The sequence below is a fragment of the Mercenaria mercenaria genome, chromosome 6, assembly GCF_021730395.1.
Source record: "Mercenaria mercenaria strain notata chromosome 6, MADL_Memer_1, whole genome shotgun sequence".
NCBI lineage: Eukaryota > Metazoa > Mollusca > Bivalvia > Venerida > Veneridae > Mercenaria > Mercenaria mercenaria.
In genome coordinates this window covers 61,141,546-61,154,318 of record NC_069366.1, presented here as the reverse complement: position 1 = coordinate 61,154,318, position 12,773 = coordinate 61,141,546, and the positions used below count along the sequence as shown (strand labels likewise).

Genomic DNA, 12,773 nt, shown 5'->3' with positions numbered 1-12,773 from the left:
AGCGACTTAAGGAAACAGTTCAAGTACATCTTTAGCGGATTATTTTCCGCTTTTTCACAAAATTTAAATCCGCTTTCTTAAATCAAGGATGTTTTTGACAATCTTAACAGATGTGTTGTTCAATTAATGATTTAAAACTACTGTAAAAATATTGGATTTGTCTAAGCCAACATAATTAATGGGGCATCATTTTAAGGGAAAAAGCAATTCAACATATTTAGGTTTTTGACTGATAAAAAACCCAGTCTATTTAAATTGATGAACAAATTTTTTTAAGTGTTTGTGGAAATTCTTGTATTCAAAAGTTACAATGTACTCAATTCTTGATAAGGATACCACTGTATATTTTAATTAATGGACCTAAAATCTTACTTCTACATTGTACAAAAATGTCTAACAACTTGAAAGACACTGAGTAATATAGTTTATATAATATTATATTCTAAATGCTATGTTTCCAGTATAATTATAATATCAATAAATCACAAAAGATAAATCACCTGTTTGTTTGTTTGTTTGTTTTGTTTTGAACTTATAAATCATTTTTGCAACAAGGCCATGATTCTTGACATCCAATGTCAATGGTGCTTTGTAAATGCATGTACCTCCTGGTGAAAATGTCCAGCCCAAGTGTGCAGATTAATCCGAATTATTTGTGATGCTTGCATTTTACTCTAATCAGTATCATGCAGAAGCTTGACATTGATGCATACTTCCTGGAGTTATTGCATTTTTGTATAATTTTGCCTAATCTTAGACTGTTTGACAATGACAGGTCGTCAATGGTCCGAACGTCCTGTAACACGATTATATTGCACCGGTATTACACCAACACGCCCTTTTTTGTAAAAGCTTAATTCTTATTTTAACCTCAAGCAAGTCTTAACAGCGGGGTCGTGTGCCTTATTGAAAATGACCCGATGACCACCATCTTTCAAAATTTGTCCCTTACTCAATGAAGCATACCCATAAAGAAAATTATTGGTCAAGAAATGACATGTGACAAACGCGATTTCAGTTGATCCTCTTATCTTAACATGCGTAATTATTACCTCTTCTGCGTTAACAGCATTACGATTTACGACACGCTGCCTGGCTTGTTTCACATCACATGACAATAGAATCAGAGTGGACATTTGCAGTTAAGATTCTGCTGCAGCTCGCCCACGGGTATCAGGGTCACACGACCAAAATCACAACTTATCCGGTGAAGCAGTAATTTTCCCATTACCTATGAAAGGGGTTCATTCTGCGCTTTTTCTTTACAAAACTCACAATCAATTTGTCGTGAAAGAAGACATCAAGCTGGTTTTAAGTAAAATTTGTAACCAATAAATGGCTAAACAAATCTGAATCTTCTTTTATCGATATAAAATTACAAAAATCCTAGTAATGTTATAAATGAAACAGCTAAAGACAGTATAACAAAAAAATATTAGTAGAATCTAATAAATGATCGGAAAACATTTTTTTTCAATGCAACTTTCCATAAGTTAGCTGGATTAGTTTCGTCATAGAAAAGAATGATACACCACAAGCAAGGTAAGGATCGACCTGCAGCAGTGACGGAAAAGCTGTCTGATGTCAGCGACCTTGACCACTTGATCCAAGGGGGCCCCTAAATTTTAATTAAAAAAAGTTTTCCTGATGAATACAGAAATAGTTCTGTTTACTTATTTGCAAGATCATTCATCTGGACGATCTGTGATTTTTTTTATCCATTCAGTGGTAAATTTCTCTTTTTTTTTCATTTTTTAAACAACGTGAACAAGATTAATCTTCTGTTACCTCCAATTCAATTTTAATTGGAATTCAATACATCAATGGCCCTTTTTTTTTTTTCCGAAAGTGTCAGAATACAAAGTGATGGGGTCTGCAAGCTTTTCAACCCTCATTGAACCAGTGCATTTGCTGATAACATTGTTATCAATACACTAAAATAAAAAAAAAAAGTTTAATAATGAAATTAAGTTGCAAAATGAACACAGAAAAATGATATTTTGTAATTATCGCAATTACCGGAATTCATAATAAGGTACAAACACATGAGCAGAGCCGTTGCAACCAAATCTCCAATTTCCTGTCCCCTACTCATTTTTTATCTTGATGTCCTACTCACAACACATTATCAAAGTCACCTTTTTACCTTCTTGTATAAAATGACAGCTTTCCATGCAGGTATTTTGTTAATTTGCAACATGTTATTAGGCCATAAAATCAAGAAAGTGTTGGCGCACAATGAAATAGTGCGACATTTAACACCAACATACACGTGTCTAATGCTAAAGGCAATCCCGTATCAATTTTAAGTTATAAGCAGCAAACAATCAAATTGACTTGTGGGAAATCTCTAATCACGCTTGTCACCATGCACTCTATTTATCTCTGCCAATAATTACGTTTCATAAACATTACGACATAACAGAATGAGTGTTGATGTAAAAGTTGCGGCAAACTCTGCGGGTATCATCCTAAACTCATGTTTTAAATACAGTTCCCCATCCTAAACTTTTCGACTTTATTTAGTTTTATATCTCAAGCATGAAACCGTTAAATCGTACTTAAACTACTTTAAATCATGATTACTGAATGCTTTTCATCAACTTAAGAATAAATAAATCGACACACTGTGATGCAGGAGAGTCGTAAAGTGTTATTAATGTAATAAAATCATTTAAATACCCATTTTAATGGCCTGCTTAAAAATTAGGCAATGAATGAATTTAAATAAAATCTACAGTGCAATAAATATAACCCCTGATAACGATGGTTTCAATTATGCAGTAACGTATAAAAATAACGTTTTAAATATTTTTTTAAAATTAGAAAGGTGCTAAATAAACGTTCCTATAACTTTGAAGATCCCCTAGTGCGGTAACCAGTATAATAAGGGACCAGATGAAATCATAAAATCACCCATATTTCAAATGTAATATTTATGAGGTTCAAAATCTGTCAGGTATAGGGGACAATCAAAATTGTATGAAATTATAAGCTCGTAAAAATTATAACATCAAATGAGAGACTATCAGAGTCCCTGCTACCAACGATGGCTACCATCATGGACGATCGTTTTAAAGTTGTAATCTGAGCTATTCTAGTAAAAGTGTTTTCTTAAAACAAATCTTGCCACATGGTGTTGAAAAACTCATAAAACAGTTTTACCACAAACCAATGAAACTTCTTCAGAAAATCTTGAAAGGCGATTTTTTTATATTTTCCGTTAAAATTATAGAGTGACATGAAATAGTAAGCCTGAATGTAGCGGTATAAACACGATACCTTACAGAGTGCCTTGTTAGCACTATAAAACAGTAGGGGTCATGAACGAACACCTCTCAAATTCATCTTTATGTCTCAAATCCACCCTTTTATGGTAACGTAACTGTTTAAACACATCATTATGTTTGTACAGTTACACTTTAGGTCCACTATGAATTTTTTTTTCACAGATTTAAAAGAAAACATCACTCTAATTTAGCTTTCAGCATTAGAAAAAGACAACAACTACTAGTCTATTTTCTGAAAGAAATATATTACTTTTTTCATTTATCATTAATTGCCATGGTTTTCTTCCTCCGTGATGGCTTGAATTACATGTAATACTTATATTACTTTAATTCAAATGTCACTTTCCCACTTTATTACAAAACATCCTCTAAAATAATAGTTTGTTTACAAAATATAGGAGATAATTAATGTACTCACAATAGGGAAGAGCTGCTGTAATTCATTATACATGTACTTTAAAGAATAATTTTGATCAAACCTTCATTATCAATTTGAGGTTATAATGCAGTAATTCGGTCAAAAATGTGCTTCCGTGGTGTAGTCGAAAAAGTTTATTAAAGAAATTTGATAAAACCCTCAGTATCATATTGAATAAGTTTTATTAAATAACCAAGGGGTTCAAAATTTGTATAGAGAATCACGTACTATAAGGTTAGACCATTTTATGACCTTATAATTAAATTTATGCCGAAGTGAAAGCAATAACTTAATTCATTAGGCTGTCAATTAGGGACTTATAATAACTTGTTTGTAGTTTAACAAGCAATCCCCATATTTACCAAGTTAATGATATACTTAACAGGTACAGTGTAACCTGGCATGACAAACAAACATTTCAAAACTGGATGTTTATTAGACTACTTAAATAAAGAAGGCAAGCATGTATATTTTGTGAAAAACAAACGTTATGCATGGTGTGGAAATAGAGCTTTATGATATCAATTATGACGTCACTTTTGTTGCTGCATGACATCTGGTTCAAAACTGCTCGGATAAATGACAACCAGAATGATTTTTATCGAACTATTTCAGTTATCATGTAAGAATGATAACAATAAAATAGAGAAAAGTGGAAACTTCACAGGTCATTCAACACGACAAGAACGAAAATGTTGCAGGCTCGGTTTGACTGAGCCTGTTCATTAAGACCTTCTTGTGGTTTATTGTGTAATTTAACATAGTTCATTGTCAAGATGGCTGGATATTTAACCACTCTGGCTTGTGGTTCAATTCCTGCACATCTGAATCTTGATCAATTAGGAAATTTTATGAGAGTATGATCAATCAATATATCAATAAGACACCTAAAGCAAGTCAACAATGATTCTTCCAAGTTAATTCTAATGGTACTGTACGTGGATGGCTCCCGTACCTGGGCTCCAACAATACATGTGGTACCCAGCTGTTATTTTCTAAGTTCTGATTGGTGGAAACCTTGGATAACTTGAGCAATTTGCTCATGATCCCCATGTCGGCTCGATTTATCAATGCTTTATGTATCTATATTACATACTTTTTTAATGGCTTGGCTGTCAAAAGTTAAAAACTATGTCCGAAGGTAAGAAAGATCGGAATGTTATATAACATGATAACAGATAAAAAATCTATACTTTTCCCCCAAGTTTTGACTTTAGTTCAGCTAACTTAATGTTGTACTGGAGCACAAACTTTGGGCCAGCAATATATATAAGCTGCGTAGTAATCTAATATCACTAAACCAAGTATACTATTAAACTATTAGTATTTAACTTTGATTTCTCTACAAGGTATGTGATGTACCGTTTGATTTTTTTCTTGTCTAATTCTTCAGGTAATGCTGTGGAAGTTTCTATGGAAGACAATCTTCTCTTTCCGCTGTCTGTTTCTTCTGTTGAGGAAGTGCTTTCAACAGATGGCAGACGACGCTTTCCTCGGTCCAAACCAAGTAGGAACCATGGATGTGACTTTCCAAACATCTCAACTCTGTTTCGTATAAATCTGTGATATTCCTGTAGTTAAAAAAACAAAACATTTTTACAGTCACAGTTTTTTTTAGAAATGAACTGAGCATTTTCTCAATTCTATAGATGTTTTAAGAAAATTTTTGACAAATTTTTGAGCTGAAACTCAGGAAACATTTTACAACATATTCTTATGCTCATTCATCAGACTTAAAATAAACTTATCAGACATTCAGCATTGTTTTGTCTTTATTGTTTATCGAAAGTCGCAATTAGTTTATAAACATTTCTCGATATGTGGTTTTATTACTTTTTCTTGGTTATGTACTGTAATTATATACAATAAAATACTGTAGAATGATTTATTTTCACATAAGTTTTATTTTACAAATTCATGGTTAGCAGCTTAATCGAATAGTTAACATTTAGCCTGCTGGCGGCAAGTGATTCTGCCTTTGCAATCAGTGCAGACCAAGATCAGTCTGCACATCTGTGCAGGCTGATCATGGTCTACACTGTTCGCTATTCAGTTATTAAACTGCCAGTGAACATCCCTTCAAATAAAAAATGGTATCACCCAAATTGAATGATGGTTCAGTCCATTCTAGAAATTTAGCAGGCTAAAGGTTAAAACAGGAGTGTTTGTGTTTTAGGACATGATGCAGATAAACATTCTGAATTCTGCAGTGGTACTGTAAAATCATTTAATTTCGTGGGCATGAAATTTCGTGGTTTTGGTCAAAACAGCAATTTCATGGGGATATGAATTCATGGTTTTCAACTTTTGAACATAAAATGAATGGGAATTTTACTTGTTCATTGGGATTAAATTTCGTGGATTGACTCAACCAGGAAATTCTGGAAAATTTGTCCCCCACGAATATTAATGATTTCACAGTATTACGGTATTCACAAACATTAGTGAAACTAAAACCATTGCATATAATAGCCAATGATCATCTTGTGAACACCTGGCAACTGAATACAGATATGTGTATGCATTTTGAGATTAACTTTCCAACATTTAAATTTGAAAAGTTTTTTCAGAGGGACTGAAAGAAGTGCTGACATGAACAAGTCCTGGCTGCTTATAGCCTCCATTTAAGTTACCAGAAATACTTACTACAGTAATTTGGAGAATGACACATAGTTTCACTGTTACTATAGCAATTTGGGGAATAGCACATGGTTTCCAATGTGCAAATATAAAGGATCCATTCTCACTGCAAAGATGATGACAATAATAAAACTGTGCAAAAAATGTACAACAACATTACAGCAAGCATGCAATTTTTAGTATAAATCCAAAAGCAGTAACTACACTGGCTAACCAATAGCTTTGTGTGATTTTAGGTAGAGTTTTCCAATATTAACAAACTGAGAATATAATATATAGCCACGTTTTTGCACTTTAATAGCATTCCTTTGACTTGATCTGTCCTTGAATCCCCAGCAGGTAGACTAAACCTCTGTAAACAGTATTTAAAAGATACTTTTCTGAAGTTTGCAGGGCCCCAGTCTACTCATGGGCAATTTCTGCAGGTGAATCAAATCTAACCATTAAAATTGTTTCCATGGGTTTGTCAGCTTCAAAGTAAATTGAGATAGTCAGGTTAAGGCTATCAAATAACTAATCAGTTATAAAACTTAGGTGACCAGTCTTAGACTAGAGCATTTTGATTGGTTGAATGCAAGTTCTAACTTGAAATTATCATTATAGAAGGGTTGCTTTTGTTTGTTTTGGGTTTAACGCCGTTTTTCAACAGTATTTCAGTCATGTAGCGGCGGGCAGTTAACCTAACCAGTCTTCCTGGATTCTGTACCAGTACAAACCTGTTCTCCGCAAGTAACTGCCAACTTCCCCACATGAATCAGAGGTGGAGGACTAATGATTTCAGACACAATGTCGTTTATCAAATAGTCACAAGAAGGGTTGCAGACTGGTCACCTAACTCTATTTTTATAAGACAAAGTCTTACCAGTTCCCCCATGTGTAAACCTGCTTAACAAAAATAAAACTATGAACAAAGAAATTCATGCATTTAAGATCTTTTAATATATCAGTATTCACAAAATCTAATCAATCACAGACTCTGTCAAAGCACAAGTGAATACTTACATACCTTTATTAATTCATCCCACAGTATTACCTATAAACATATCACACACATTTTCATCCTTTGCTTTTGCTGCTCATGATTTTCTCTTACATCCATATATTTCATTTGGAGTTCATTGTTCTCCAGACATGCTCCCAGTCAGCAGGACAACAACAGACAAGTGTTTCATATAGGTTCACCCCGGAGAAATGGAATTCATGAAATCATGAATTTTTCATCACCATTATGAATTATTCATGAACTGTCCTGGATTACTTCTTAATCTAACTTCATGAAGTTTTATGCATGAAGTGTCATTTGATCTACTTCATGAAGATATCAAGCATTATTGACAGATTCATAAAATCCTTGAAATATTCATGAACTAGTTTAAGAATGAATCAAGTTTTTTTCATGAATGTCAATATACCTACAGAATTCAAGAAAAATTCTTGAAAAAAATTATGAACATTTTATGAGCAATTTAAGAATATTAAATTCTTAAAACATTCTTTATTTGTTCTTAAGAAAAAGTCATGAATATTTAATGAGTATATCTATGATTCATTAAAAAGTACTAAAATTCAAAACCTTTTTCTAGATCAGTACCAGTTCTTGAACCCAATTGTGAGTTTCTGAACTGTCCATTCATTAAACATAAAACTTAGGTTTACCTTTTACAATAAATGAATAAGTTCACGAACTGTTCATGAATGTTCATGAACATTAAATTCATGTCACATGATCAGTTTCCATTATTTTATTGCATGCTGGGAAATTGTTTGCACATGTGATTCAGCAATTTTTGAGAAGTTTGTGCAGCAAATGAGAAGGAAATATTTATCATACTACAGTTAGGAATGGTTTAATAGGAACATGACTATACTGAATATCAAATAAGTAATTATGATGTTGTTATAAATCGTTCATTTTAAAAATATAAAATCCTTCTAAAATGTCACAAGTTTTCACGACCCTGAAGCAAAGCTAGTATCTAAATTTCAATCTTGAGATTAAAGTAAATTATACATTGTTTAACTTAATGTTTTGTATTTTATACAGCAATTGTTTACTTCTTATTATGCTCCCAATCCCACTCCAGTTTACTGTTTGACTCAACATTTCATTTGTCGTGGGTGGAAAATGTCATTGTCACAGTGACTCAGCAGAGACTAAAACAATCTCTAGCCACTAACTGAACAACACTTTGACCTATAGGATTTTTTCTTGTATCAAGCTATACCGATATTGTTCAAAGAATCCCATTACATGCAGATCTCTCAGGTTTCACTCCTACCACTGGTTACCTTGACTAGCTAGTTCATGAAACTTTTTTTTTTTTTTTTACAAAAATAGATCATGAATAAATATTCACGAAAATCAAAATTTATGTTTCATGAATTTCAATACATTATCTCAGCTCTTAATAACAAGTGCACAGATACTACTTAATTAGTACAGGTGTTATTTAGTAACTGAAAATATGATGGATTACTGTATCATCTACGGCAAAGAAGTCCTTTTATAATGATTTGTATTGTTCATGAAATATTCAAGAATTTAAGCACAAATGTCTCCATGAAATTATAAGAATATTTATTCTTGAAGTGTTCATAGAAAAAACATGAAGTGCAAAATAAGGCATGAATTCTTCATGAAGTATTTTTTTCAGGAATATTTTCAGGAATTCTTCATGAAGATTAATAAATACAAACTTCATGAATTCTTCATGAACACAGGCTATGCTTAATTTCATGCATTTTTAATGCATTTACCACTTCATGAATAATTCATGAATCTGTTTTCATGAGCTGCTGATGCATTTGTCTCATTTGCACTTCATGTTTTTGTCATGAAGACTTCATGAAGTATGAATAAACATTTGACAGGGGCTGTTCTTATTAAGTACCAGGGGCAGAAAGATGAGATGTTATGTTGAATCTCGGTAGACTCAAATCAAGGTTCCACTCCTCTAGACTCATAGCAGGAATGGGAACTACAATACAAGTTCCATTACTATCAATTTTAGAACAGCATTTTGGAACACTCCCCAAGTGTTTGGAACACTTCCAAAGTGCTTCCAAAAAATGAGACATCTTTACCATGGAAGAGAAGGCATTTTAAAAAGCAAGTGGAACTGTTTGAAAATATTTGATCCAAGATGGTGCTATTGTCTTATACACTATATGAATCACAGCACATCTCTATATCCTGACATATGATACTGGTACACTCATAAAAATTTAAGGTGTGACATTGGATAAGCTAGAGAAGTTCAACACTACCCATCCCTGTTTTGAAACTCAGTATTTAGTTACATACAATAGCAGCATGTATGTCCTTGCTGTTTCTCACATTAATTATTGGCAAGAATGGGAGAGAACGTGATTGGTGGGGGTGTACCTTAACCAGAAAACAAGTTTTTTTGTTTGTTTGTTTGTTTTTTCCAAAAGTTCATGATTTACATTTACCGATCCTTGATATAAATATATAAGGTCCTACATGTTGCATTTATATTCCTAACCCTGGTAAGGGTTTTAAATGTTAGTTAGATGATTATCTTGTTCAGTTTATAAAAGCTGCATGACTGATAAATATTTTTGATCCATCCCGGATTTTCTGAGACAAAGAAATGGAGGGGTGGGTGGTTGTTTGTCACAGAACAACAAGATCACTGTCTCCTAGTGTTACATCACTGCTTGTTTCCCACAATGATAAATATTGGAATTTCTTCCTCTTAGATAAATTTAGCTCTTGTTTCTATTCTAACAAAATCTTTTAATCCTATTGTGATACATGTTTTTTCTACATGTCTCGATAAAATGAATGATTTACGGTTTTACAGTAGTATGCTTGTCTAATACCTACAAAAAAGATTTATCTTGAAAATTACATATTTCAGATTTTACTATAGCCTCAATATGCAAGGCATGGGTCTTCCTCCACCATTAAAGCTGCTGTATGACCCATAATTGTGTCGGTGAGACGTTAAACCCAACAACAAAATGCAAGGTGCCATTTTTTTTATCCTCTCTCTTCCTTAAGAGGAACTTTCAATACACAGTTCAATTTTGCAACCTGCATGTACCTTACATCACATTCCATGGGTCTACAACGAGGACATTGCAATTTTAACAAAATTTACACCCACAATCGAGTAAAACGTTTGAAATATACATTTGCATAATGTAAATAATACATTTCTTTTCCAGATGCTTAATTTGAGTACACAGACAGTTTGGTATTATTTGCCAGTAACAGTAATGTCATAAAAGTCACATAACATAAATAAAAACATAATTCTAACATGGCTCAGTTTGGTTGCCAGTTAAACAAAGAAGAAAGTTGAGCCGTGCATATTCTGCGATAAACAACGGTTGACACGTTGACCGATATGGGAGCATCATGACATCAATTATGACATTAAATTGCCGAATGTCCAGTTCCTGACTTTTAGAATAAACGTAGCACGATTATTATCAAATTATTTCAATAAACATGTAAGAATGAAAACAGTCAATACCTTCTTGTGGTTTATTGGCTAATTTACCATGGTTCATTGTTCAGATGCTCAGATATTTAACACCTCTGGTGTTAGCTAATCAATCCTGGTGCAATTCCTATGCATCTGAACTCTGAACAATGATAAATCTGGCAAAAAAAAGCACTCACAGTTCTTGATTATTTCATAAATAAAAAACTCTACAATGTTTAACAAAATTATAATTTATTCAATATGGCTTTAACACAACAGACATAATAAAATGTAAGAGACCATCACAATGTAAAGTATTACACAGTAACTGCTGCACAGCAAACATTTAAATATTACATAAAATTCTCAACAATACTTATTGCAACGATTATTTCATTGTTTTTTTTTCTACTTGTGCAATTGATTGTTTAAAAATGCTGAATCCAGTGCAGCAAAAGTAGTGGCATATAAATGAAAGTGTCGAGGAATCAAAAATGAATGTTCAGTGACATAACCCTTAACAAAAACTCATGAACGACTTTTGACCAAACAAAGAAAACTGCCTCTCTGAACTTTAAATTTAAATAAACTTAATGATTGAAAAACAAAATGCCAAACACCAGGGTGATTAAGACTATCTTTAACCCTTAGCCTGCTGCCGGCGAATTTTACAGCCTTTGCAAACAGCTTGGAACCAGATCAGACGCCGATTAAATCGGCGTCTGATCAGGTTCCAAGCTGTTTGCTACTCTGACAATATTTCTTCCAACTTTGGAGCAAATTGAATGAACTTTACAGTTTTAGCAGACAACATTTCCAGCAGACGACAATTTATCTAGCATGCTAAAGGTTAATAGATCTACCAGTTTCAGTCTTATCTAGGCCTTCATCAGGATTGTACGTATAAATGTACATGTAAAATGAATTCTAATTAGACTTCATAGTGACAATTAACAGTTCCTTTGCATTGTATTTAAAAATATTGGAATAACATTGTTGTCCGATATCAAAGTAAAATGATTCATATGATTTTTAACATGATTAGGCAATAATCCGGCATTTCTGTACTGATTAATTGAGGCATAAATTTTAATTGATTCCTAAAACTAGTAACAATTAAAGGTGGTCAATCACATTTAATCAACATTTAATGACATTTTTTACTTTTTGTATATTCTGGTAGAGAATTATTTAAGGAACAAAAAGACCGATTACATAGAGTTAGATTCCTATTTGACATGTATTTTTTATTATTTTTATAAAATTTTGTAATTACTCCCCTTTAATATGAAAGTATATAAAAAGCTGGGTATTTCTTTTTATTTCGATACAATGTCTAGTTTTATATTTGCATTTGATAGACATATCAACTATTGAACACTCTGAACCAAAATGCAAGTTTTAAAGCTGTGTGTAGGTTCTGAATTCATTTATTTCCAATATATCTTGGTTGCACAACCAAGATAGGCAAGGGGAGGTAATAATAATTTTTCAAACTTGCGAACTAATGAATTCCGTCTAAATACATAATTTTTAATGCAAATATTTTACAAATATATTACAATAATTATGTCAAATATTTATACATTTCCTTAGGCAAAGTATGTTTATCAAATTTATACTTATGATAAAATAACTCTATCTTGGTTGGGCAACCAGGATAGGAAAATGAAATTTTAAAAATACCTCCAGTGAAAATCTAATTTGTATTAAGTGTTAAGTGAACATAAATGAGTGTAAATGATCAGATGCTAAAGTTTCGAACAAATCCGTTACATGGCCAAAATCTGATTATCCACCTTTAAAGCATGTACTTTGAATCAGGTATACAAAGCTAAATGCCCGTTTTTATCTAACTAATTTTTGTCCCGCCCATTTTTAGTGGAAGCGAGACTTAGCAATCCAAATTCCGACAGGCAATGGTGTTGGCGTCAAAAATTGGGAATAACTAAAAAGTTACATATATTG

General features: G+C 32.6%; 1 protein-coding gene across 2 annotated transcripts in view; it reads right to left on the bottom strand.

Moving 5' to 3' along the window:
• The window catches only part of LOC123548741 (core-binding factor subunit beta-like), a 79,117-nt gene that overhangs the window by 22,453 nt on the left and 43,891 nt on the right, over positions 1 to 12,773 (bottom strand). For both annotated transcript variants that reach the window (XM_045336249.2, XM_045336251.2), the window contains exon 6: positions 5,071 to 5,279. In XM_045336249.2, coding sequence (XP_045192184.1) covers positions 5,071 to 5,279 — 209 coding nt within the window. The remainder of the gene's footprint in view (positions 1 to 5,070; positions 5,280 to 12,773) is intronic.